This window comes from Myxocyprinus asiaticus, chromosome 16, assembly GCF_019703515.2.
Source record: "Myxocyprinus asiaticus isolate MX2 ecotype Aquarium Trade chromosome 16, UBuf_Myxa_2, whole genome shotgun sequence".
NCBI classification, from domain to species: Eukaryota; Metazoa; Chordata; class Actinopteri; order Cypriniformes; family Catostomidae; genus Myxocyprinus; species Myxocyprinus asiaticus.
Window position 1 is genome coordinate 12,197,773 of NC_059359.1, and position 27,554 is coordinate 12,225,326.

Consider the following 27,554-nt stretch of genomic DNA (forward strand, 5'->3'; position numbering starts at 1 on the left):
TGCAATTATTTTTCAAGGAAAAGCACGGCTATAAAGTAGTTCCAGGTCTTTACCACATAACGGTTCCATATCACTTCGCCAAATTATTTCAGTTATTTCAAAGAGCCCTACAGGCTACCACAACAAAATAACCATATAAACAAAGTCATTGGTTATAGTAAATCGGTTAAGAACGTCAAACAATGTCTAAAATATCCTACATATATTTCAATTTCGGGTGAAAAGAGTCCTCGCGCTCCCTCTCCCCCGCACTTACACACGCTCACACACACACACGCTCACACACACACACACACACACACACACAGAGAGAGAGACTCCAGTCAACTGACAAATAGAGCCGCACCTCCGCGACTTGATCAATACAACAATTTCTATTATCCGAAATAACTTTTAATATTTCAATATATTTCGCCCTAATCAGCCTCACATAGCTGTAGTGGAAAGCACCGCGTTACACCCTGCCCCCCGTTTCGCTCACACACACACACACACAGAGAGAGAGAGAGAGAGAGAGAGAGAAGCAGCGCAAGCCTCCGTTGCTGGTTCTAACAAGACGTTTTCGAAATAGCAACGAATGCTTGAGCTGTATTAAAGCTAGATACACTTGGTCAATACAACAGTTTCTATATTATCTGAGATACCTGTGGGAAAAACCCTCGAGCTCCCTCTCTGTCTCTCTCTCTCTCTCTCTCACACACACACACACACACACACACACACTCCCACACTCGTGGACACACATTATATGCTTAACGCACACACTTAAGGCCCAAACATACTCGTGAGAGAAAAACGGAGTCGTCATGTCAGCGCACTCCTGCATCTCAGTGGGGATGAAAAAGAGTTGTTAAGGTTTATAACGGGAATATGGTGATTTTGAAGCGATGTTACTTCTGACAAGAGTCGCAACAAAGAAGGTAATCTCAGAAGTGATATCTCTCAATTTCTGAGTTTCTCTCTTTCGATCCCTCAAATACAAACTTTCACACACATGCACAAACGCACTAACTTGTTACTCCAGTAAAGCAGCGCAAGCCTCCGTTGCTAGTTCTAATATGACGTTTTCGAATTAGCAACGAAGGCTGCGACTGTATTTAAGCAAGACGCTGAATATGTGGCGGAAGAAAGTAGTTCCACTCACAAGAGCGTTTTAGTGACGAAAACCAGAAAATGTCTTGAGATAAAACCCTGAACGATGTCTTAAGGTGTGGTAACCGTGGAATAAGCGGAATAATTGACTCCGGCCCGTTGAATTGTTGAAAAATAATGCACACCCGAGGTGCAACGTTTGCATTATTTTTCAACAATTCAACGTTCCGTCGTCAATTATTCCTTACATTATATATATATAATGGTTAGTGACTTATAATCTTACAGAAAATGACAATATAATCTTCATAATATCTGCATAAACTTTTTCAATAAATAATTAGTTTATAACAGTAAAAACAAGTAAAAATGAAAATATCTACACATTTATATTACACTATAGGCCTATATATGGGCCCATTATAAACATTTGACATAATGCTAGTGGACATTTCAGATGATTAAAGCTGCCAAATAGTCACAGATGCAAAATATTAACAAAACTACTTAAACTAGAAGGTGAGACATTTTACTTAACCATTCTGATGTGGTTGTTGAACTTTTGTGGCAGATATAATTGACCAGAGACAGAGATGTAGATGTCTATTGCTGTCTTCTGCAATTTGAGTTGAGTCTAGTTGGTTGCCATGGCAACTCTAATTACACCAGTACTATGTATTGTTATAAAAACAGGTTTTACTTCATATAGTGTCTTTCCAAAGCTCAAGGAACCTTTTACATGTTTATAAGAGTCGTTTATTTGTTGTGAAGTAACAAGTGTCTTACCTCAGAAAAACTAACTCTCCTGTCGGACGAAGTACCTAAAAAGTGCCTCAGAAATATGCGTTGCCCTGTTTATCTGCTGTCAGATGAGATTTTGTCAGGTTGTGTAAATATTGTAATGTTATTTTCATAACTTTAGATATTTTGTTGAGAATTAACAAAACAGTCTTACCCACTGATATACATAACTGGATCGCTGATGCAATGTAAACTGCCAGCAGGAGGTAAAGCCACCGGAAGTGTTCGAGTGGCCATCTTGGTATGCCCAAACTCTCACAGAGCATCAATGACTGACAGGCGAAAACACCCCTGTTTTACCATCTCCAACCTGTGGATAGGACAGTTGCATTTCGCCCTCTAGTGACAATCATGTTTAATGTTTAATTAGCTGTTATTGATAATATTCTTTACTAGGGAAAATAAATATGCGGATCGCGATGTCAGAGCATTGACTTGCCCGGGTGTTCAGTCTGTCAGTACAGCACAACAGTCACCAAAGGAAGCAGCAAATTTATCCACAAGTTGTAATGCAAGTATGAAAAGCTGTAATATTTGCTTGTTTTGGGGTGGCAACATGCCCGTTTGCTTCGGAGGGTCCTTAAAGAAAGTCAAACCAGGATTTTTAATTCGCTTAAAATGCCATGGGATTTGCCTGTTTTCATATTGAAGCGCTCGCTGTAGTCATACATGGATACATGTTATAAATTACGTGTTCGTTTGCCATTTAAACCTAGCGTATCAATTTAATTTTAACCAGCTTTGCTTTGCGTGTCTCCCTCAGGTGCTGCGCATGAGGGAGAGTGAGCAAGGGCTCTTATTCAAGTGACCGTGAGAACAAGGCACTTTTTTGATGAAAACATAAAACAAGTAACTCTGAACAAACACTTCGATGTTCACAATAAATAAGTCTGAAAATGTCTGTTTGTATCTTACCTCAGTTTTAGTTAACTTGTTTACATTCAGTTAAACTGTTCGCCACTGAAGTTTGTTAATGGTGGATACTGTTTGATATAGATACCCATAACTCACTCGAGTAAATATCGCTGTCCTTTTCTGCATATTGCTGCCCCCTTCCACATATCGTGGCGCCAATTTTGTGGCGTGTTCTGCATAACGCGGCGGCCCATGCGGCCCCATTTCATGGCTGGCCCACCAGGAAAAGTCCCGGTTCTCCCAATGGCCAGTCTGCCACTGTTTGGTAATGAAATTATGGGCCTGTAACTTTGCAGTAACATTGTTATTAATAAGTCATGAAATTACCAAAAAGGATGAATAAGTTACGTAACTGTTAGTCATTTGCTAGCAGGGATACTCTGGGCAAATTCAAGTTATTTATGACTTAAGTGCATTGATCTGACAAAAATGCATGCTGCATAACCCTCATTTGGTCACAACTGCCAATGCAACTTCTCAGGGTTGTAAACCTTGCTTGAATGTCTCTGTGAACTGCTGTCCAACAACAGACTAGCATTTTGATTAAAGAGATCATTGTGTTCTCCTGTGCCAAGGGGCTCTGCTATTGCAAGAATTATTGGCACCAATGCACAGAAACTCCAGTGCTTCGCCACCACTGTTAAGATGTGGGTGTATGAAGAAATGGTCAACGGCAGAAAGCTGTCTGAGATAATCAACACAGAGCATGAGAACGTCAAATACCTTCCAGGTTACAAACTTCCAGAGAATGTGGTAAGACAGTACCTTAATAGTGATTAAGAATAAGAGATGTTAAAGGTTGCAGGTAAAGAGATCTCCCAAAAATGTGTGTATGACTTTCTATCTTCCGTGTAACACGAGGAGCGATATTTAAAATATTGTTATTTTAAGTATTTAAAAAAATATTTAAAGCAATATTTATTTTGACAAACATCTCCTTTTGTGTTCCACTGAATAAAGTAAGTAATTTAGGTTTGGAACAACATAAAGGGTGAGTAAATGAATTTTCATTTTTGGGCGAACTATCCCAAAAGACTTCATCAGATTTTTGGCCTTCAGTAAGACAGTTTAACCCAGCTTCCTTCAAGGAAACTACCCTTAAATTAGTATTCTGTAAGATGATAAAAGTAATCAAGTAACTAGAGTTCCTTCTTGTGTATCCATTTCTAATGCAACAAGCAACCACACATAGACTTTGATTAAAAGTCTGATTGTTCTGAATTGCATCTTTTGACCATCACATGACATGGACTTAGAGAACCTTTCATACTTAAATTTCAGTTATTTTGTCTTGTTGAATTTACAGTATGTTATGCAGCTTCCTCAAGGCAAAACTAAATAGAAACTGAGCTCTTATTTTCATAGCTTTTATTTTTTCTAAATGATAAACATCTTACAGGTTTTGCAAGGGGTATGTACACTTGTGAGCTGAACTGTGCATGCCTTATATGTGAAAGGCAAATTCAAGCTTGCTGTAGTGGAGGTGAGGGTATGGTCGAGTGTTCTTCTGGGGAGAGAGGAAGCGGTAAGGGTTTTCACCTGAGATGAAATGCTGGTAATTGCTGTTTCTTTGTTCACAGTGAGAGATGGGGGAAATAAAATGGGCCAGACCTCAGAGTAAGAGTCCAGCTGAAGCTTCAAGTGTGTTGGCAGCTGCCAGTCCCACTAAATAGAGCGTTTTGAGTGTTTATATGAAGCTTTACCATTACGCAGTCAAGCGAACGTGTTTATGTGAAGAATAAACGTACTTTTAAGTTGGATTCGCCATCTCCCGCTTCCTCATTCCTCGAACATATTACACTGTAGTATGGAAATAAGAAGCATATTTATGTGGTTAATCTTGCAGGTTGCAGTGCCACAGTTGCGGGACGCTGCAGATGATGCTGACCTCCTCGTATTTGTTGTCCCGCACCAGTTCATCCGAAAATTGTGCGATGAGATGGCGGGCTGCATCTCAGAGAAAGCTCGAGGAATTACATTAATTAAAGTAAGAGTGCTCTGCTGATATTGAAGTAGCTGTGCTTTTGAGTTATGTATACCATTGTTTAGGTCTTTGGTTACTTCTTACTTGATCCAGGGTTGAAAGTACATTTGAAGCTTTGACAGAGACCTTTTTTTTTATTTTGGTGGCTAATAGACGTAATGCTCTCTCTCTACATTCTTTGTGAAGTATAATGCATTCTGTCCTTCTCTGTTTTGGCTCCATTATCATAATGGATTAACCAGATAGAAATTTGTGGCATTGTGGGATGATGCCAAGTGACATTACATGCCAAAAAATATTTTAAGGGCAGACTAAGCAAAACAGAACAAAGTGTCCATCAATGCTTTTATCCAAAGTGACTTGCCATGCAAGATCAGTATGTGCATTCCCTGGGAATTGAACCCATGTCCTTTGCATTGCTAGAACCATGCTTTACCTGTTGGGCTACAGGAAAACCCAGCAATATTTTGTTTGTTTGAATATGTTTGGCACACAGAACTCAGAATTCCTATATTATACATATTATATACCCAGAACATTTTTCTAAAAAACAAAATGTTTAAATGTGTGATTTCCAGGGATGGAAAAGTCATAGAATACTAACAGCTCATCTAAAAGTCAAGAATATTAAAAATAAATAAATAAATAAATAATATTTTATTTTTATTTTTTTATTCAGCTGTAAAATATTTCACTGGCTAGAAATTGTTCTTTGTGAGTGCAATCTAAAAAAAATGTTTTCAGTAATCAGGAATGTCTGGAAAAGGCATGGAAATTAATTCCTGAAAAAGTGTGGGAACCTTGATTATAGTTTTTTGGAAATACCAAATGCCCTACATTGCCGTTGTTGATTTTATATTCCACATTTTGGTCAATCTTTGTGTGCCCTCTGCCATGTGGCAGGACAGGACGAATGCTGTGGAATTCGCAGACTTGATATCTCTTTAAAAACGGAGCAAGATGCACCATATGTGGAGTGACTCATAGGTAAAAATAAAAGGGCCCTCTGGCCTGCTGGCAGACTCCTCACATGCAGTTTATCTCCTGGTGGCAGTTTGTCTTTTCTGTTACTGGCTGCACTCCATCTCTGGAGTTATACATTTCCAGTTTGTATTTATCTTCTGCACTCCACAGTAATTTAATTTCTCACAATGTTCCATGTTTGCTATTTTCAAAAGATATGACTGGACTGGTTTCTGCATTCTCTTTCTGAGATTTTTACCCATTTCCCCCTTGATTATTTTTGTTCTGCTTTGGTGTTTCTCCTCATTTTGTGAGTCATTAGGCAAAAATGTTCCTCCAAACAGCTGTGCTTCAGAGTTATATCTGCTGAGGAGAAAATGAGGCAATGCTACATTAAAAGAAAATACAATGTTGATGGACTCCTTTCTTTTTCCTTCTTGTGTCTCTGTAGGGCATTGATGAAGGACCAGAAGGATTGAAGCTCATCTCTGACATCATTAGGGAAAAAATGGGCATCGATGTTAGTGTCTTAATGGGGGCCAACATTGCCAATGAAGTGGCGGCTGAGAAATTCTGCGAGAGCACCATTGGTGAGTGATCAGCTCTCTGATTTTAAATGGAAGCATTTAACCGTAATTCTGTAATTAGTCATGCCTGCTAAGGAATCATTCTTACCATTAGAGATGCACTGATATATCAGTCAAACATCAGTATCGGCCGATATTTACATTTCTTTAAGTTGTGCAATTTATTATCAGTGGTTTGAAACAAGGTAGCATAAAAAAAAAACTCCCAAATTATCAGTATTGACGGATGTTGTTCTATATAATTGGATATCTGTATCGGCACACACATTTTTTTTAATCGGTGCATCCAGGCCTGTCGCGATTTATTAAATTATTTGATCTAACTGCAGTTATTTGAGAACCACAATCATTGTGCACTTCAAATTCCAATCACATTTTAATAAGTGCCCAAACGATATATTGGTCGGCCGATATTATCCTTTCACCGATATATCGGTATCGCCGTATATTTTATCGGTATGTGCCGATAGGAAAACTTTTTTTTTTCAGAACATATAATGCAGAAAACAATACTTTAGAATTGGTGTCATAGCGTAGTTTGTCCAGCAGAGCGCACTCCGACTCCATTGTTTACAGAGCTGGCTCTGAGCTGACGGTGGCTCTGTAGACAGGGCGGAGTTAAACGATGTGGATTTGAGCGATCTCATTAAATTGCTAACTAGTTTGTGAAATACATACTGGAAAGTTAATAAAAAATTACCCCATCATTTTATATAACTAATATAACATTAACCCTGTCCCTGACAATCATGTCACTCATGTTTATCACATCTGTTTGCTGTTAGCCAGCTATAGTTTATCAGTGCAGTCAGTAACATAGCAGACTGAAAGGTAAACATCAGAGCATCTTTTGCAGCTCACAGACAATGGTGCGGTGGTGGATTGTGTGTGGTGAGTGTTGATTTCACACTTTGCTGTTGCCTAGTTGGTGAGACAATGCTGGAAAGTAAATAAAGTCCATCTTTTATTCTCCGTGACAACGAGCTTATAGCTAACTAGCTAATCACGTAGCTACTTTAATTGATTGACAGCTGAGTGGAAGCTAATGAGTAAACATGTATTCACCAAAATGTTTTGTTCAGGATTCACAGTTTGGTACCCCCTTCATCCGAACAATTCAAGTCGTTGCATTTACAAAATGTAATATTTAGAAGTCTGGTTTTCCAGACATTAGGATATGTAATAAAAGTAGATTTAATAAATAGTATATTTGCCCTGTGTAAATAATAATGTTTAGGAACTGTATCTAAAATAAATGAGGGGTGATACATACTAATACAACAGGCTGGATATTTTAATATCCTATATATATATATATATATATATATATATATATATATATATATATATAATTTTTTTTTTATTATTATTATTTTTTTTTTGAATGTGTTGAAACTTGACACCAGGCGACGCACCCTAAAAACTGCATTGTTAGATTGGTTTTATGCTGAAGAGTAAGATTTTAAAAGTAAAATATTTATTTGTTTATTTATTTATTTTTTCTCTGTCTCTCGTAAATGTAAATGAGTGTAAATGCCAACACCATCATATATGTCAAAAAGACTGAAGCCTGTCAAGCAAAACATGAGCTCATTGATGTCATTAAATATCAGTCTGCTTTTTTATTCCATCAGTTACTCCTGGTCAGAGGCTGCCATATATATTTAGTTTATACGTAGGGTTACGTCCTACAAAAATGTAATGGTGCAACGCTCAAATATTTAGTAGAGCGTAAGTTGTGACTTGGTGCCCATTTACGCCACAACTAGGCTAAGTTGTAACGTACGTTTAGCTGGTGCAACCAGCCCCTGATGTTTATTTAGCTATTTATTTTAATGTATTATTTATGTTAATGGTCAGCCATTGACTGATACTAAACAGTACAGTGCCTCTTCTTCCTGAGACGGCTGAGGAAGTTTGGAATGAACCGCCACATCCTCACACGGTTCTATACCAGCACTGTAGAGCGCATCCTGACTGGCTGCATCTCCGCCTGGTATGGCAATAGCACTGCCCACAACCGCAAAGCCCTGCAAAGGGTGGTGCGAACTGCCAGACACATCATTGGAAGTGAGCTTCCCTCCCTCCAGGACATATACACCAGGCGGTGTGTGAAAAAAAAACTCAGAGGACCATCAGAGACTCCAGCCACCTGGGCCATGGGCTGCTCTCACTGCGAAGGTTCATCTTCCAACAGGACAACGACCCTAAGCACACAGCCAAGATAACAAAGGAGTGGCTCCGGGACAACTCTGTGAATGTCCTTGAGTGGCCCAGCCAGAGCCCAGACTTGAACCCGATTGAACATCTCTGGAGAGATCTGAAAATGGCTGTGCACCGACGCTCCCCATCCAACCTGATGGAGCTTGAGAGGTCCTGCAAAGAAGAATGGGAGAAACTGCCCAAAAATAGGTGTGCCAAGCTTGTAGCATCATACTCAAAAAGACTTGAGGCTGTAATTGGTGCCAAAGGTGCTTCAACAAAGTATTGAGCAAAGGCTGTGAATACTTATGTACATAACTTTTTCATTTTTTTATTTTTAATAAATTTGCAAAGATTTCAAACAAACTTCTTTCACGTTGTCATTATGGGGTATTGTTTGTAGAATTTTTAGGAAAATAATGAATTTAATCCATTTTGTAAGAAGGCTGTAACATAACAAAATGTGGAAAAAGTGAAGCGCTGTGAATACTTTCTGGATGCTCTGTAAATGCTATCAACTGCACATTTATGTGTCATTTACTTAAACTCAGAGCCTTACTGAGCCACACCGTGGATGTCAACCAGAGCAGCTTCTGTTCGGTAAGAGTGCTTCTCAAGCGCTCTGATGCACACGCCGTCAGCTGAGGCTTGTGCCAAACTCCCGCAAAAATATAAACAAACAAATATTAACGTTTGAGTTATTAATGTGAAACTCTGGCTTAACTTTAAACCATTGTGTAATGGCAAATGTTCCTGGTCATAGCGGGTTCATACACGCAGTGTTAATGACACACAGTCGCACAGAGGAGGAGACACATGCTTATTCTATTTCTGTTGAGTGATAAAATGATGAAATTAAATACCAAACGTTTTGCTTCATGAGAAATAAGGGCTTGTGGGGTTAATCAAAGAGCATTAAATTAACATGTGAAAGTGAAGAAATTAGGAAAAAAATATTTGAATATTGCATAATAGAATAGAAATAAAAAAATACATTAAAAAATTACATTTTTTATAAAGAAATATATATATTACATGAGTTCCAAAAACAACAGTGTAAATGTAAAATTGACAAACTAAAGTTGACCAAAAAGAGACATATTTAAGTATTTAGAAATATTTTGATATTTAAAACATTATTTTTCAAATTGAATTAAAATTGTAAATATACTCAATCTCGATTTACACCGATCTGCAGGCAGCAAGGTTTTTGAGAACGGCATCCTCTTCAAAGAGCTCCTGCAGACACCTAACTTCAGAATCACTGTGGTGGATGACGCTGACACAGTGGAGCTCTGTGGAGCCCTCAAGGTAAATATCGGTCATGTCTAGCTACTTCTCTCAGGGGAAATATCTTGATGCAGGTGCGGGGCTTCTTGGGCACAATTCAGACCTCTGTGTAAAAAAGAGTGCTGCACTGCTTAATTCACAAGTACTGTAGCTGCTTTAAGCCCTTGTCTTCCTCATAAATACATTGTAAAAATCATTAGAATGTTGGCAAGCTTAGATGAATACTTTAGGTTATTTACAACTTAATGTTCAGGACAACATATTTGGCGTGCTGTTGGTTACCAAAGAAAAGAATGAAAGAAAAAAAAAACATTTACAGTAGTAAACTTACAATGAAAGTGGGACAGAGGGTTTAAAAGCACTTTAAACTTCTTCAGCAAAAAAAATTTATTATTTGAGCTGTAAAGTTGTCTAAATCGTCCTTTTGAGTTGAGACTACTTTTCCAGGTGGATGAACTCTCATAGATTTCATCTACATACAACCAATCTGGAGTTTATGGCACATAAACCAGGCTTTATGGATAGTTATGTCATGCTACTTCCATGGCCTTTCCTGGAGCAGAAGTAACCAGGTTTACTTCTTAGTTAGTCATGGCATGATTTGGAAAGCGATTCCATCACACCATTCTCATGCTGATGGATGGATGGTTAGTAAATGGGTAAACAGACAGTTGATAGATGGTTAGTTGGTTAGTAGATAGATGGATGGGTAGATATATAAATGAATGGATCGATGGTTAGAAGATAGGCAGATAAATGGATAGATGTTAGCTGATCAGTGGATGGATGGATGGATGGATGAATAGATGTTTGGATGGTTGTTTAGTAGATAGAAAGGTAGAATGATAGATGGATAAATTAATGGATGGATGAATGGTTAGTTGGTTAATGATGGATAGATGGATGGATGGTTGTTTAGTAAGCGGATGGTAGATAATTAATTACTTAGAAGATGGATGGATGGATGGATGGATGGTTGGTTGTTGGTTAATGAAGGATGGATGGATGGTTAGCAGTTAAGTAAATGGATAGATGATAGATGGTTAATTGCTTAGTAGGTAGGTAGAAGAATGGATGGGTAATCGGATAGATGGTTTGGTTGGTTAATGAAGGATGGATGGATGGTTAGTTGGTTAGTAAATGGATAGAAGATAGATGGTTTATTGGTTAATAGATAGGTAGAAGGATGGATGAATAAATGGATAAATAGATAGCTGATAAATGGTTAGTTGTTTAGTAGATAGAAGGATGGATGTTTAGCTGTTTAATAAACGGATAGATTAAAGATGGTTGGTAGATAGGTACAAGGATGAATGGATGGATAGTTGGTTTGTAAATGGATAAATAGATGATGAATAGACAGACAGATGGGTAGATATATAAATTAATGGATAGATTGTTAGGTGGTTAGTAGGTAGAAAGATAGGCAGATAGATGTTAGTTGATCAGTAGATGGATGAATGGATTGATGAATAGATGTTTGGATGGTTAGTTGTTTAGTAGATAGGTAGGTAGAATGATGGATGGATGGATGGATGGATAACTTGATGGATGGATGAATGGTTATTTGGTTAATGATGGATAGATGGATGGATGGTTAGTTGTTTAGTAAGTGGATAGATGATAGGTAATTAATTGCTTAGTAGATAGGTAGAAGGATGGATGTATGGATGGATGGTTGTTTGGTTAATGAAGGATGGATGGATGGTTAGTAGTCAAGTAAATGGATAGATGAAAGATGGTAAGTAGATAGGTACAAGGATGAATGGATGGATAGTTGGTTAGGATAAATAGATGATGTTGATAGTTTGTTAGTAGATGGATAGGTAGAAGGATAGATGAATAGATATACTGTATAAGTGAATGGATACATTGTTAGGTGGATAGTTAGTAGATAGATGATAGTTGGTGATGGATGGATGAAAAGATGTTTTGATGGTTAGTTGGTAGATGGATGGATGGATGGATGGTTAGTAAGTAAATGGATACATATTTGATAGATGTTAGTAGATAGATAGAGAGGCAGATAGATGGATAGATAGTTAGTTAGTTAGTGTGTATGCATGGATGCATAGATATTTAGATGGTTGGTTAGTAGATAGATAGGTAGAAGGATTTGAAGATAGATGGATTGATGGATGGATGGTTAGTAAATGGATACATATTTGATAGATGTTAGTTGATAGAGAGATAGGCAGATAGATGGATAGATATTAGTTAGTTGGTGTGTATGCATGGATGCATAGATATTTAGATGGTTGGTTAGTAGATAGATAGATAGGTAGAAGGATTTGAAGATTGATGGATGGATGGATAGTTAGTAAATGGATACATATTTGATAGATGTTAGTAGATAGATAGATAGATGTTAGTTGGTTGGTGGATGGATGGATGGATAGATGAATACATGTTTAGATGGTTCGTTAGTAGATAGGTAGAAGGATTGGTAGATGGATGAATGAATCAATAAATGGATAAATTAATGGATAGTTGGTTAGAGGATGGATGGATTGATGGATGGATGGATGGTTGGTTGGTTGGTTTGTTAGTTAAGTGTTTTGTACATCACTTCCTGTTGCTGCTGGTGCCTAGCTCAAGTCTGTGTTTGTAGCCTGCTAGCTTTTTTGCAGATGATAACCAACTTTATATTTCTTCGAAACCCACGAAATTTCACAATTCTCCAAATTAGCAGAGTGTATCAATGAAATCAAAGATTGGATGGCCAGAAATTCCCTTCTACTCAATTCCGATAAAACAGAGGTACTAGATATTGGACCAAAAACCTCTTAAAAAAAAAATAAGCCGCTAAAATATCATTTGACTCTCGATGGATGTACTGTTACATCGTCTTCAACAGCGAAGAACTTAGGTGTTATATTTGATACCAATATGTCATTTGAAAATCAAATTTCCAATGTTTGTAGAACAGCATTCTTCCACGTAAGAAATATTGCTAAGTTACGACACATGCTCTCTGTTGCTGATGCCGAAAAACTAATTAATGCATTCATGACCTCAAGATTAGATTATTGTATTGCATTACTGGGAGGATGTTCTGCAAGTTCAATAAATAAACTTCAGTTGGTTCAATATGCAGCAGCCAGAGTGCTGACTAGAACCAAGAAATATGATCATATTAGCCCCATTTTATCGTTGTTACATTGGCTACCTGTTAAATTTCATATTCATTTTAAAATTCTGCTAACTACATACAAAGCTTTGAATGGTCTAGCTCCACAGTACTTAAGTGACCTTTTACCACGCTATATTCGATCACATTCATTATGATCGCAAAACTCTGGCCTGTTAATAGTTCCTAGAATATCAAAATCCACATAAGGAGGTAGATCCTTTACCTATTTTGGCTCCTAAACTATGGAATAGTCTCCCTAACATTGTTCAGGATGCAGACAGTTTAAGTCTAGACTAAAGACTCATCTATTTAGCCAGGCATACACCTAATTTATTCTTCACCACACAATTAGGCTGCTTTAGTTAGGTCTGCCGGAACCTGAAATCTTGATCCTGATCTATAACTCTGCAAAAAAAAAAAAAAAAAAAAAAAAAACAAATTGAATGGCATCTACACTAATATTATCCTATTTGTTTCCATGTCTCAACCTCGGGACTCCTATCCCGAGGTCACCAGAACCGGCCGGATCCAGCTCCATTCCTGCTAAATGCTTGGTATCGGACTCCACTGCTACGTGTCTCTGAGTGTGGCAGCCGGTGCCAGCCAGACATCACTTCAGTCTATTATGATAGACCTCAGAGGATGAACTGATGCCAACTCCAGTCATAAGACATGGGATACATCATATGCCATTGCCTGAACCTTGGATTTAGGATAGACCTCACCGAAATTACCGGCCGGTTGAACTGTGAAGCACCTCACTGATCTCGGCCTGCATCACCTTGGTCTAATGATGGACTACACTCTTAAAATGGAATACATAGACTATCAATAAATTGCCAGCAAATGCCTTCTTCAGCCAACTAACAATGGATAATGCATCTATATGAACTTCTGCAGTTAATCCAGGATGAACTTAAAAGACATTAGTCATTAATCTTACAGTTCTTACAAAATCTTTGTTTAAACACTGACCCTTAACACTTACTTAGTTTAATAATTTTAAACCATGACTTGCACTGCACATAAAGAAGTCATATTGGCATTATAGTCATGCCCCCACAGTGAGACTGGTTTCTTCCAAGGTTATTTTTCTCCATTAACCAACATCTTATGGAGTTTCTTCGCCTTCGGCTTGCTCACAGGGGTTCTAAATACAATTATTATTGAATTACTTATTTTTATACACACTTAATGAAACTACAGGATGATTCTAAGACTTGATAGGTATTATGTTTTTTTTTCATTTTCTGTTAATGCATGTTTTTCTGTAAAGCTGCTTTGAAACAATGTGTGTTGTGAAAGGCACTATACAAATAAACATTTTAAGCAATTACTCACTGTGATGCCCACTTGCCTACAAGGCTTCCATTTTTCCATTGTAAGTGTTGTTTTATTATAATTGTTTCCCATTCAAACTGAACGATGTCAAAATTATTTTCCGTGGTATTCAACTGCATGCCTCAGATGCTGTCCATAGACATTAAGTTGTATATAACCTATTAAATATGAGAAGATACTGTACATTACAAGAATAAATGTCTAGACAGAGTAAACAAAACATATAGTATATTGAAAAGCAAACTGTGTATTGTGTGTTGCAGCATAAATTTATATTTACATAATGTACTTATTTCCCCTGCACTAGAACATTGTTGCAGTAGGTGCAGGCTTCTGTGATGGCCTGCAGTGTGGAGACAACACCAAAGCAGCAGTCATCCGCCTTGGCTTGATGGAGATGATCGCCTTTTCCAAACTGTTCTGCAAAGATGACTCCGTTTCATCCGCCACGTTCCTCGAGAGCTGCGGCGTTGCTGACCTGATCACCACTTGCTACGGGGGGCGTAACCGACGCGTGGCAGAAGCTTTTGCCAGGACAGGCAAGGTAAAGAAACCTGATCCAACCTTTCCCTGTGTCTCCACTTACAAGATGGCATGTAATTGTGCTGATGCAGAAAAGAGATTGATAATGTCCCCCCTGTCCGTCCGTCCGTACCCCCCAAGAGCATTGAGGAACTGGAGAAGGAGATGTTAAATGGACAAAAGCTTCAGGGACCGTTGACTTCTGCTGAGGTCTATCATATCCTCAAACAGAAGGGCCTAGTAGATAAGTATGTTTGCTTTCCCTTTTACACATTGAGCCTTTGTGTTAATGTGGTTGACACAGGATCGAGTCTGAGCTTCAACGTGTCACAATCTCATTCCTCCTCTCTCTCCCCAGTAATTTTTTGTTACTCTCCAATAAATCGCTCTAATAAAGTGGCCAAAGCCTACCATAACTAGCCTTTCCATTGGTTTTAAAATTACATTGATTTTACATTAAATCAACGTTGTTTCCCAGATTCCCTCTGTTTACGGCTGTGTATCAGATCTGTTTTGAGGGAAAGCCAGTTCAGGACATGATCACCTGCCTGCAGAGCCATCCAGAGCACCTGTGAAGGTCTCACATGGACCAGAACCTACGGTGTCCCCAGCAGCCACGTCCTCAGCCCCCTTCTCTTTTTCCTCTCATCCTCTGGGTGGCCCTACCTCTAACAATTTGTCTTTTGGTTTTTATTGTTATATAAACATATACAGTGTTTTATTTTGTTCAAGGATTTTCATCCTAGGTCCAGTTCTACACTAATGGTTAGGTTTGAACTCAGGTTTTTCTTTCCGACCTTTCAGGTTTTGTCATCGTACATGACAGAATGTACTCAAAGTACTTAAGAGTTAAGGGATAATTTTTGGAATTAAAGGAATATTCTGGGTTCAATTCAAATTAAGCTCAATCGACAGAATGTATATTATAATGTTGATTACCACAAAAACTCATTTAGACTACTATGTCCTTTTTTTTTTTTTTTTTTTTTTATATAAAGTAAAAGCAAAAATCAGGATTACTTCTGCTGTTGTAGACACTTACAGTGGAAGTGAATGGGGCCAGTATTTGGATGTTTTAAAGGATAAAATGTGAAGCTTATAATTTTATAAAAGCACTTACATTAATTCTTCTGTTAAAACTCATGTATAATTTGAGCTGTATAGTTGTTGACATCGTCATGGCAACGAAGTTGTAAAATTGGCTATAATTTTGCACAGAAAAGGTTAGCAAGTGATTTTATAACACTAAAAATCATGTTAACACACATATTGTTTACGTCTTGTGACTATACTTTTGAAATAGTGAGTATTTTAAAGTTTACAGATTGGCCCCATTTACTTCCATTGTAAGTGCCTAACTGGAGCCCAAATTTTTGGCTTTTTTAAATAAAAGGAGGCACGAGCCTAAATAAATTTTTGTGGTAAGCAACATAATGCCACAAATGTTGTCAATTTGAGCTTAAATTGTATTGAACCTGGAATATTTCTTAAAAGTGCAGCCATGGGTTATCTACTCGGGTTATTAAGCCAATATGGAATTTTTAACTATTTCTCTCTGTCTGACTGCCCTCTTGTGGATGCTCCACAAAATCACCTCACTGACAGATGGGAAAAGTGGGATTTAGAAAAAAAAAAAACGTATTAGTGTAGAGAGGATTCCTTTGTATAACCCGTCTACATTGAGACCAAGCAACGTAGTGCGATAAAATCCAAAGTCATGTCCCTTGGTGCTTTGAGATCCAGTGGAACCAGCATAATACCACTTTTTTTAAGAAACTCCAATACTTCTACACACAAGTTATTCAACACAAGGGCAAGCAAGATGATTAAAATGAAGAGTCATTTAAATGTTGACACTGCCATTTACATTTGATTAACATGCTGAGAGAATTTGTGAATAGGATGCATGAGATGAACTAAGCTAGATGATTTCTTTAATGTGAAGATGCCTTTCAACTAACTGATCAGGAGATTTTCTCAGACAGGTCAAAATACTTGAATGGACTCACTCTGGGAATCAAGGTTGTTTTGTGAGTAGCTTTCTAAAGTTTTGTTTTTAGAGGACACTATATTATATAAAAGGAGTTCAAGTCTGTCATCTCAACTTCCCAGCCCCTTCTAAGACTAAGTGCATTGATTAGACACACTGGGAACATGCCTATTATAAAATATGGGTTTTTTAGATAACATGCATACAGTAAATAAAAGCATATTTACAGGACTTTGAACCAGGTTACAGTTAAAATTCATTGTTACATATCTAAACTTCAAGAATGCATTAAAATCAAGTGGTTATCTGGAATTTGAGCATCCTGAAAAAGTTCAAACTACCACATTCATCTTCAGTTCATTGTGATATTTCAATGTTACTGTGTTAGCACCTAACATTTTTATGACGAATAATATTCAAATACATAACCTGTAGTTGTACTGTTAAAATAATGAAAGAATGGTTTAGTGAGATATGTAGATGTCTTTTCTATTGTCAAATGAGTGATACAGGAGCAGCTACTGTTTGGCTCCAAAAAAGGCCTTTTCTGATAGCACTATATTTCTTTAGTGTGAACAGATCTGTTGGACAGATGCAAAATATTATCCCTTTAGTAGATATGTCAAAGTGTTTCACCTTATTTGCTGCTTTTAATTTTTTTTTTTTTTTAACACAGTGTTCTTGTAATGTGCTGTTATTATAAGTGTCTGAATAATCATACTAAAGTATTAAACGACAAAATATTTTCAAGTACCCAATATAAAACTCCGGTGGATTTAAATTGTGTTAAACAGAAGGTGTTGCATAGCATTTTGTTGTATGAACTCATTCTATATTCTCTCTAGTGGAAAACAATGTGATGACAGTTGCAAGTTGTATGTTTTAACAGTTGTGAACGAGACTGAACGTTTAATCAAGTGCTGCTTTTAAAGTTAACCATTAAAATTATCTCTGTGCTTATTGTTTGACTTCCATAACCTTTCCATTATCTTGATTTTATTAAGTTCAGGCTCTTTCTTAAAGATCTTGAACTCAAACATAAGATTTTAAAACATTTAGAAGAACTGAATATTCAAAGAAAGGTATATACACTCACTGAGCACTTTATTAGGAACACTATGGTCCTAATAAAGTTCCTGACGTGGTCTTCTGCTGTTGTAGCCCATCTGCCTCAAGGTTCGACATGTTGTGCATTCCGAGATGCTATTCTGCTCGCTACAATTGTACAGAGGGGTTATCTGAGTTACCGTAGCCTTTCTTTAAGCTTGAACCAGTTTGTCCATTCTCCGTTGACCTCTCACATCGACAAGGCGCTTCCGTCCGCAGAACTGCTGCTTATTGAATGTTTTTTGTTTTGGGCACCATTCTGAGTAAATTCTAGAGACTGTTGAGTGTAAAAATCCCAGGAGATCAGCAGTTACAGAAATACTCAAACCAGCCCATCTGGCACCAACAATCATGCCACGGTCAAAAACACTGAGATCACATTTTTCCCCATTCGGATGGTTGATGTGAACATGAACTGAAGCTCCTGACCCGTATCTGAATGATTTTATACATTACAGTGCTGCCATATGATTGGCTGATTATATGACTATGTATGTGTACAGGTGTTAATAAAGAGCTCAGTGAGTGTATTAATATCCAAAATCAATATCTGTATGTATTTTATGTGCTACCTACTGGTTTTTGTCTTAAAAGTTTTGTTGTGAATAGGTTCCATGATATATAATTTTACTCAACCTGATAATGGTTCTGATAGTGTTCATAACCCTATTACAAAATTTCAGTAGCAGCACAGGTTGACAAATGGGGGGAAAAAACATTTTATTACAGAATTCAGATAAGCCCTTTCCCATAATGTGACAATGAGTAGTACAATACAAATCCAAAAGTCCCAGAATCTGGGATTTAGAAGATACAAAAACCTAAAAACAACAGCAATAAAGTGGAAAACATTCACAGCTCCTTAATAGAAGCCATATATGTACATCTAATGAGCTCACAGCAGGATCATTTCAACAAAACAATATTTTATAGTCATGTCAACCTCTATAGTATTAATTCCATCAAATTAGCATTTCTGATTGTTCTTTTGTCTTGCTTTTGCTTTTCTTGGTTGAACAGGTTTGTCACAAATTCTCTCAAAAATGTCATCAATGACTATCATGATGATCAAAATGGAATTCTATATTGTTACTTCCTACTATTTGCTGTTGAAGATGCTCCTGCAGAGGCTCATAATGACTCTTTTTGAAAATTATATCGTAAAAATTAAACCTTACATGGATTTGATCACCCTCACACAACACATCTATTCAGATACAAGGAAATACATTTTTAAAAGAGCAGACTGCTCAATGCAAGGATCAGTCCGAGAAATAGTCTGACCCAGAGATGCTACTAGTCTTCCTCCTCCTCATCATCATCACCACCGAAAGACAATAGACTGTTGTTCTTTACTTTCACACCTGCCTTTGGCTCTTTCTTCTCACCATCCTCATTTTTCTTCTTCTTGCTAGAGCTGGCAGTAATGCCTTCGAATTTATCAGAGGAGCGTTTGACAGGCTTCTTAAAGACAATCTTTCCATCCAGGGGAGGCTGATCATCTGGAGAAAATGAGAGTGCATACTTTATTTAATGACTTCATGCTTGATGAACACCAGAACCTAAGATTAATGATTCGACGGAAAAGTAATCAGACTAAAACTACTTGCTGTGCCATGACAGATGTTTATTGCATAACCTTTGAATATAGCTTCAAAGAAGAACATCTATTAATTTTCAAAAACGTTTGCAATGCCAGATCAAAAGGTTATAAAGTATCATTCAGTCATGTTTATGCAAGCATCATCCAATTTGGAGAACCGAAGTACAACGAAAAATGACATTTGCATATAATTCTTATTATTAAAATAGATCATTTATCTATTATGTAGTACTAGTTCTCTGAAAGGAGATATTACAAAATGTCTAAAACAATCATTGTATTTTCATGGAATACAACAAAATAAACTGGTGCATTGAATTATTGTTCTAAACAATTTTTGGGCTCAATTATTTATTAATCAGTTGTTTAATTTGAAGTTCTTTGGCCCATCATATACATGGCTTAACAGGGATGTATTCAGGGGTCAGAGTTACAACAAGAGTTTAATTACATTCTTTGTTGTCCATGTAAACAATGCTTGTGTATATTACCTGTCTTGGAACCCTTCGTATCTTTTTTTAGATTTACAACATCTTCAGCACTCAAATCTCCCTTTTCCAGGACCACAACTTGGGGCATTTCATCCTCCCGATCACTGTCACCACTGTCATCATCACACTGCGGCATCTGCTCTTTCTGCAATTACAACATATACATTTAATATTGAATTCGCTAGACTGAGCATAAAGACTGTGTTCAAACGTAGTGAGCAGCCTACCTAGAAAGCATTTTGGCAAACAGTATAGGCGCGTTTGAAACGATTGAATCGCACTCTAAAATGCTGTCTAGGTAGGTAGCTCACTAGGTTTTGAGTCACAGAATATGTGACAAATAAAGGTACTTACTTTAGTCTCCACTGTCGGCCCCTCTTTAAAACCAACATCATTCTTGAACTTCTTCAAAAACGATGGCTCGGCTGGTTTCACCCATGATACATTACCTTTTTTACTCATTATGTGTAAATTAAAATGAGCCTGAACACAGTACAAGCCAAAATGAGCAAATAATAAAGCTCGCGTTCGTGTAACGTCATCACCATGCGACTATAATCGACCAACCAGAGTTTTTAACCTACAAGGTTAGGAAAGCAGTTTACCTGGCGGTAAACTGGCGAAGAGACAAGAGGCCGTTTTTTAAATATATGTCTATGGAGGAGATGCTTTTCAGAATCAGCTTCATTGCCGTGAGGAAACAGCTCATCACTTAATGAACTGACCGTCTGTCCGCTAAGCTTCAACATGTTTTAACATAAACACTCCATTTGGAATGAACTATGTGTGGAGTTTACTACGATAAAATTGCTGTTTTAAAAGAGTAGATACGGAAAATGTACGACAGATACGTGTCAGTTTACGGCTCTCCCCATTCATTTGTTAGGCATCCGCAAACAGTGACTTACGATCGTAACACGCTAGATGACCGTTACGCTCTCTTCATGGTAAATTCGCATAAGCTGGTATAAAGGCATAGAAGATCTCTGATAATAAATCGCGTTTAGCGTGTTACGACAGTAAATCAACGTTTGCTGATACCGTACAAATGAATAGAGAGAGCCGTAAAATGACACCTTCCTGTCGCAAAATTGTCAGTGACTTCTCTCTAAACAGCAATTTTATTGTAGTAAAATATAATAACTTCTTTATCTTATTTATGTATACATTTTGGATGGTTTATACATATTTTTTTATTTTTTATATAAAAAAAATATTTATTTATTTTTCCTTCACCTGTACTTGTCTTTATAATGGTATTCATACATTGATCTTACTGAACATTTATACAGAAAAAACTCCACAGTTTTACCACCATTTGTGGACTTTTCAGATGGTCCCTCCACAGTATTAGCACGTGTTAGCACAATGTGTGGACTTTTCAGACGGTCCCTTACCCACCATAGGCAAATTTTCCAACCTATATCAATGTTAAATTGGCGATCTGGAACGATTTCACCGTGACGCCATCTGACCAGCTTAAATACGGGACTATTCCGTATTTTACGGGACGGGTGGCCACCCTAAACGAACGGCCTCTGGTCTCCTTTCAAGTGTACCGCCACGTTACGCTTGGTTTTGCTAACCTTGAAGAATCGCACTGGGAGAGGGGCTCTGGTGTTGCTAGCTTATAATGTTGTGTTCCTCCAGGGAGCGCTTGATGGCCCAAAAAGCCGAATTCCTCATTGATCCGCCTTCAAATCTCAGGATATTTTTGTCTTCAGTTGTAGATAGTTGTACGCAACAACTACAAATCATCCTCTATTAAATGAGACTTTTTAGTAATCACAGACAACTGTAACTCAACACCACCAGAGCAAGCAAAAGTAACAGCATCCTTGTAACAACGCCGTCAGTGTGCTACTTTAGTGGTCTCTGAACACATATTTAAAGATTGGCACTGAGAGCCTTTAAAATCCTTTGAATTGGAAATACACAATTAAAATAAAGAAATATTATTAGGGGCCAATCGCCTGGGAGCTGATTTCTGAAAGGTAAGATGACGGGGAAGAATCGTTCATATTTATGAACAAAGCGCGACTTGATTGGTTGGTGAAATGTTTAGGGGTGGGTTATAGTTTCGCTGACCAATCAGGTAGCGCTTTCCTGATTAATAAAAGAATACGTTTCGGCTGCTATAAGCTCCACCCATTTTTAGATTTGCGTGATTGTTTTCGCCGCTGAAGGCCTTTCCGCTTGTTCTATTTCTGTGATTCACAGTAGGAAGTGTCACTGACAGTTTCTTTTTTAAATGCAGATATGGAAGAGATAAATTGGACCGAGGTGAAATGATGTTGCCCGGGGTGTTTTATGCGTTGGTGGCGGGGTTTCTCGGAGCTTTAGCCTCATCTTCTGCAAAGTTATCCCTGGGTGCTGATTATCTGAAAGAGGTGTGTGAAACAGCAGCGCTGCAGATCTGGGCGGCTAGACAGGAGAACACTCTGGTTCATAGTGTGGATAACACAACTTGTTACTGGGTAAGTCTTCTGAATAAATTCACTTATCATTTTTCTTTCATTGCAGTGATTGATTTCTAGTGAAGATCATAGTAGGTTTCCTAGATCAGGGTTACCCAAACGGGGGTTCGTGTGAGAGTGTAGAGATTGCGTACGAAAATATGTCGGATGATTCTAAACGTCATTTAACAAATAAAATAACAAGAACACAACTTAAACCAAGTGCGTCAGTTTGACTTTAAACCAAACTTGTGTCTATGGCTTCAGTGGAATTTTCTTAACTCAATTAGATGGGAGCGCACACACTCTCCCTCAGTGGGTGGGTGGGTGGGTGTGTGTGTGTGTGTGTGTGTGTGAATTTTACCACTGGGAATATAGTGCAATCTCTGATTGGGATAGAAATGCCAGTGGTGAATTAAATGATATGAAATATATACATATTATAAGAAAAGAGGAATAGATGTAATAAGGTTCATTAAAATATAACAATAATATGAAAAAAAGTGCAAAGATGTTATATTAATTATATTTCGAAAGGTTAAAATTACTTAAAATTTCAGGGGGTACTTCAAATAAATAATTTAGGTCAAAGGGGTTCAGCTGACAAAAATGTTTGGGAACCCCTGCCCTAGATCATAATATTACATATATGTGACATATGTCTATTGTTGTGTGTGAATACATACATTGCATTCAGAAAGTATTCAGACCCCTTCGTTCTTCCACATTTTGTTATGTTGCAGCCTTATGCTAAAATGCTTTATTATTATTATTTTTTATTATTATTATTATTATTATTATTTTCACATCAATCTATACTCAATACCCCATAATGACAAAGCAAAAACCTACTTTGCAAATGTATAAAAAAATAAAAAAATAAAAATAAAATAAAATTTAATATCACCTTGACATAAGTATTCAGATCCTTTGCTATGACACTTAAAATTTAGTTCAGGTGCATCCTATTCCTCTGGATCATCTTTGAGATGTGTATACACTTTGATTGGAGTCCACCTGTGGCAAATTCAATTGATTGGACATGATTTGGAAAGGCACACACCTGTCCAAGGTCTCACAGCTGAAAATGCATATCAGAGCAAAAACCAAGCCATGAGATCAAAGGAACTGCCTGCAGAGCTCAGAGACAGGATTGTGTCGAGGCACAGATCTGGGGAAGGCTACAAAAATGTTTTGGCTGCATTGAAGGTTCCCAAGAGCACAGTGGCCTCCGTAATTCTTAAATGGAAGAAGTTTGGAAGAACCAGGGCTCTTACTAGAGCTGGCTGCCTGGCCAAATTGAGCAATCGGGGGAGAAGGGCCTTGGAAAGAGAGGTGACCAAGAACTCGATGGTCACTGTGGTTGAGCTCCAGAGATCATGTGTGAAGATGGGAGAAACTTGTAGAAGGACAACCATCACTGCAACACTCCACCGATCTGAGCTTTATTGCAGAGTGGCCAGACAGAAGCCTCTCCTCAGTGCAAGACACATGAAAATGCACCTAAAGGACACTCAGACTGTGAGAAACAAGATTCTCTGGTCTGATGAAACGAAGATTTGATCTCAATTCCAAGCTTCATGTCTGGAGGTAAACCAGGCACCGCTCATCATCTGCGCAGTACCATCCAATCGGTGAAGCATGGTGGTGGTAGCATCATGCTGTGGGGGTATTTTTCAGCGGCGGGGACTGGGGGACTGGTCAGGGTTGAAGGAAAGCTGAACACAGCAAAATCCAGAGGTATCCTTAATGAAAACCTGGTCCAGACTGCTCAGGACCTCAGATTGGGCCAAAGGTTCACCTTCCAACAGGACAATGACTCTAAGAACACAAGACAATGCAAGAGTGGCTACGGGACAACTCTATGAATGTCCTTGAGTGGCCCAGTCAGAGCCCTGACTTGAACTCAATCGAACATCACTGGAGAGACCTGAAAATGGCTGTCCACCAATGGTCCCCATCCAGCCTGACAGAGCTTGAGAGGATCTGCAGAGAAGAATGGGAGAAAATCTCCAAATCCAGGTGTGCAAAGCATTTCGCATCATACCCCAAAAGACTAGAGGCTGTAATCGCTGCCGAAGTGCTTCAACTAAGTACTGAGTTAAGGGTCTGAATACTTATGTCAATGTGATATTTCAGTTTTTTTCTTTATAATAAATTTGCAAAGTTATCGAAAATCTGTTTTTTGCTTTGCCATTATGGGGTATGGAGTATATATTGATGTGAAAATAATAACAATTTAAACCATTATAGCATAAGGCTGCAACAGAAAATGTGAAAAAAATGAAGGGGTCTGAATACTTTCTGAATACAGTGTGTGTGTGTGTGTGTGTGTGTGTGTGTGTGTGTATATATATATATATATATATATATATATATATATATATATATATATATATATACTGTGTATTAGTATACATACAGATATTCCAAATATAATCTAATATGTTGTTCATTACAGTTACATATACCCCTGCGGCTGCTCTGTGGTGGTCTACTGTTTACCTGTAATGCTGTGATGTGGATGTTCTTTGCTAAAGCCCTCCGACACTCGCCCTCCTCTGCCAGGGCCACTGTGACCACAACTGCCTCAAACTTTATCTCGTCTGTGAGTTTTGTATCAAATTATCAAATTCATATAAATGATTACTCAATTAAAATAAGTTAGTTATAAAAAGTTATCATATTAGGAATTATTGTGCAATTTTTTTTTTTCTAGGCATTCCTTGGATATGTGATCTTTGGGGAAACACATGTCACATTGTGGTGGATTGGTATCATTTTGACCCTGACAGGGCTTCTAGTCTTGCATGGATCAACTCCTCAGGCACTACAGGAAAATGTGGCTAAGAAAGATTAATTAAAGAACAAACATTGAACAATGCAACAATAATGTCTTGCCAGTGATCAAGGCAAAAAAAGTGTGAAAAAAGGACTACAAACTGATTTATTCATCTGAAAATAATTATGCAGAACTGTGTGATAGAATTATCTATGCTAAATATGTATTATTTTTGTTCTGGGATTTATTTTGTTTTTAAACAGTTTGTTTCCGTGTGTTATGATAAGGTAAATAATGATATAACACAAAAGTTAATGCAAAGCCTAGAATTATGACTCACTTTGTGCCTACAGTCATGCAAGGTCACATTTACAGCATGCACAACCAAAATACAGTTAATGCAGGTGCTCGACTAGAATGAAAAATCACATAAACATCAGCATGCTTTTGCTCGCAAAATATTTTAAAATTTTGTCTCACTGCACGTGTCATTTTTCATATGTGGTGAGACAAATATTTAAGTATTTTTATTGTGAGCAACAGTCATGCAAGGTACTGGCTCTTTACCCTGCCTCGATCATATAGGTTTACTCCATTTCAGTTACTGTATACTTCAGCAATTAAAGGGATAGTTCACCCAAAAATGAAAATTCTCATCCCAGATGTGCATGACTTTCTTTCTTCTGCAGAACACAAACAAAGATTTTTAAAAGAATGCTCTGTAGGTCCATACAATGCAAATGAATGGTGACCAGTAGAGTTGGGGTACTCAAGTTCGTGCTGGGACTCGAGTCCGAGTCACAAGTCCCATTTTAATGGACTTGGACTTGTCACAGACTCGGATGCATTTTTACTCTTACTTGACTCAGACTCGAGCCTTTCGGACTTGGGATTTTTTTCAGAGTCCAGCCGAGTCCCTAATGAAAAACAAACAAACAAATAACGTAACATAGGGAGACCATACATCCTCTTTTCCCCAGACATGTCCTCTTTTTCAGACCTGAAAAAAGCGTCCGGCCGGGATTTCAAAATTGCCTTTAAATGTCCGGGATTTGTCTTTGTCTTTGTCTTTAAATTGATGTGCTCTCTACAGTTAGTACTACATACATTCTGTGTATTTGATACTGCACATCAGTTTTCACGCTTATATGTCCTTGCGTGTGATTATTCTGGCTGAGAGCAGCGCGCATTCTTTCAGTGTACATTTTTAACTCTCTCGCCCGTGCACCCATGCTGTATGTGTGTGTGGGAAAGAGATCACCATTCACCAGATGTGCTCTGCCACTCACATCCAGAACCATCAAGAACGTAAGTCCACTTTAAAAAGTACGTTCCCCAAGTCTGCAAATGATTAAATTGATAAAAACATGTGTTCTGACTCACGCTTACTACACAAAGTAATTTCTAACTGAAAAAGTTGACTATATCAAGACAAAATCAATTTTACTATGTATCAGGGACATTTAAGCTAATATGATGGATGAAATAGACCATGATGGAAATTGGACATCTCAGTCCGTCACATATTTGTAGCGCAACCTCTGTATGTTACCTGTAAAGCTGGCACTTGCTTTTCAATGGCAAAAAAGTCAGAAAATACAGTGAAGAACTCAAGTGAGGGGAGAAGAATCTATTCACCTATTATCCATACTGAATATAATGTGAAAAGAACAAAGTGTCAGGTGAGTTTGTCAAAAATTTGATCTTGACTTAAGGGAAGTGCACACCTGGACACAGCAGGAGGACTGAAAAGTGCGAAGTGTAGTACTGTAATATATAAATATTTTTTTAATGGTATCTGATCTTTTCTGTTTTTATTTTATGTTGCTGTATTTAATTTTATGGGCATTATTAAATATTTCGATATTACCATTTGTTAGATGTATTAAACACATTAAATGTATTTAATTAATTACATTAAATGTATTTCACTCATAATTTTAAATTAAACTAAATGGAATGGAAAAATTGAAAATGAAGTAGGAATAAAAACTAAAATAAATTCAAAATAATAATAACTCTGGTTGTAATGACTAATGTAACTTTCACTTTCTTTGGTGTATGTTTGAGTGAAGGGGAAAAAGCAACAAATAATTGAAAATGTCAACAGAACGCAGTAAGAAGTGTGTTGAAGGACAGTTTTGGACTCGGCCTCGATTGTTTAAAGTCTCGGACTTGACTCGGACTCAACTAAGGCGGACTCAAACCCAACACTAGTAACCAGACATTTAAAACTCCAAAACTCCCATAAAGACAGCATAAAATTAATCCATTCGAGTCCTGTGGTTAATTCCA

General features: G+C 37.6%; 3 protein-coding genes across 5 annotated transcripts in view; 2 read left to right on the forward strand and 1 right to left on the reverse strand.

The window, feature by feature from the left end:
- LOC127454490 (glycerol-3-phosphate dehydrogenase 1-like protein) overlaps window positions 1-18,375 on the forward strand; it is a 19,381-nt gene extending 1,006 nt beyond the window's left edge. The window contains exons 2-8 of one of the 3 annotated variants that reach the window (XM_051721750.1): window positions 3,384-3,561; window positions 4,655-4,795; window positions 6,207-6,345; window positions 9,743-9,855; window positions 14,616-14,852; window positions 14,972-15,078; window positions 15,309-18,375. In XM_051721750.1, coding sequence (XP_051577710.1) covers window positions 3,384-3,561; window positions 4,655-4,795; window positions 6,207-6,345; window positions 9,743-9,855; window positions 14,616-14,852; window positions 14,972-15,078; window positions 15,309-15,405 — 1,012 coding nt within the window. In that variant the 3' untranslated portion in view covers window positions 15,406-18,375. Of the gene's footprint in view, window positions 1-792; window positions 921-3,383; window positions 3,562-4,654; window positions 4,796-6,206; window positions 6,346-9,742; window positions 9,856-14,615; window positions 14,853-14,971; window positions 15,287-15,308 lie in introns of those variants that run through there. The other 2 variants (XM_051721749.1, XM_051721751.1) reach the window with 2 other exon arrangements.
- A 247-nt stretch (window positions 18,376-18,622) lies between these two features.
- Window positions 18,623-21,144, reverse strand: LOC127454500 (uncharacterized protein KIAA1143 homolog). The gene is made up of 3 exons (XM_051721765.1): window positions 20,376-21,144; window positions 20,022-20,166; window positions 18,623-19,429 (listed from the first exon to the last, which is right to left on the reverse strand). Exons 1-3 carry the CDS (start codon window positions 20,481-20,483, stop codon window positions 19,224-19,226), a joined length of 459 nt encoding a protein of 152 aa, XP_051577725.1. The 5' UTR covers window positions 20,484-21,144; the 3' UTR covers window positions 18,623-19,223.
- A 1,036-nt stretch (window positions 21,145-22,180) lies between these two features.
- LOC127454498 (transmembrane protein 42-like) lies at window positions 22,181-27,277 on the forward strand. The gene is made up of 3 exons (XM_051721763.1): window positions 22,181-22,498; window positions 24,939-25,085; window positions 25,197-27,277. Exons 1-3 carry the CDS (start codon window positions 22,310-22,312, stop codon window positions 25,335-25,337), a joined length of 477 nt encoding a protein of 158 aa, XP_051577723.1. The 5' UTR covers window positions 22,181-22,309; the 3' UTR covers window positions 25,338-27,277.
- Window positions 27,278-27,554: the final 277 nt, after the last annotated feature.

Coding starts and splice junctions, on each gene's coding strand:
- LOC127454500 (XM_051721765.1), bottom strand. CDS start 20,483: ATGAGTAAAAAAGGTAATGTATCATGGGTGAAACCAGCCGAGCCATCG. Junction 20,167..20,375: donor GGCCGACAGTGGAGACTAAA/GTAAGTACCTTT, acceptor TTGTAATTGCAG/AAAGAGCAGATGCCGCAGTG. Junction 19,430..20,021: donor TACGAAGGGTTCCAAGACAG/GTAATATACACA, acceptor CATTTTCTCCAG/ATGATCAGCCTCCCCTGGAT.
- LOC127454498 (XM_051721763.1), top strand. CDS start 22,310: ATGATGTTGCCCGGGGTGTTTTATGCGTTGGTGGCGGGGTTTCTCGGA. Junction 22,499..24,938: donor ATAACACAACTTGTTACTGG/GTAAGTCTTCTG, acceptor TGTTCATTACAG/TTACATATACCCCTGCGGCT. Junction 25,086..25,196: donor CCTCAAACTTTATCTCGTCT/GTGAGTTTTGTA, acceptor TTTTTTTTCTAG/GCATTCCTTGGATATGTGAT.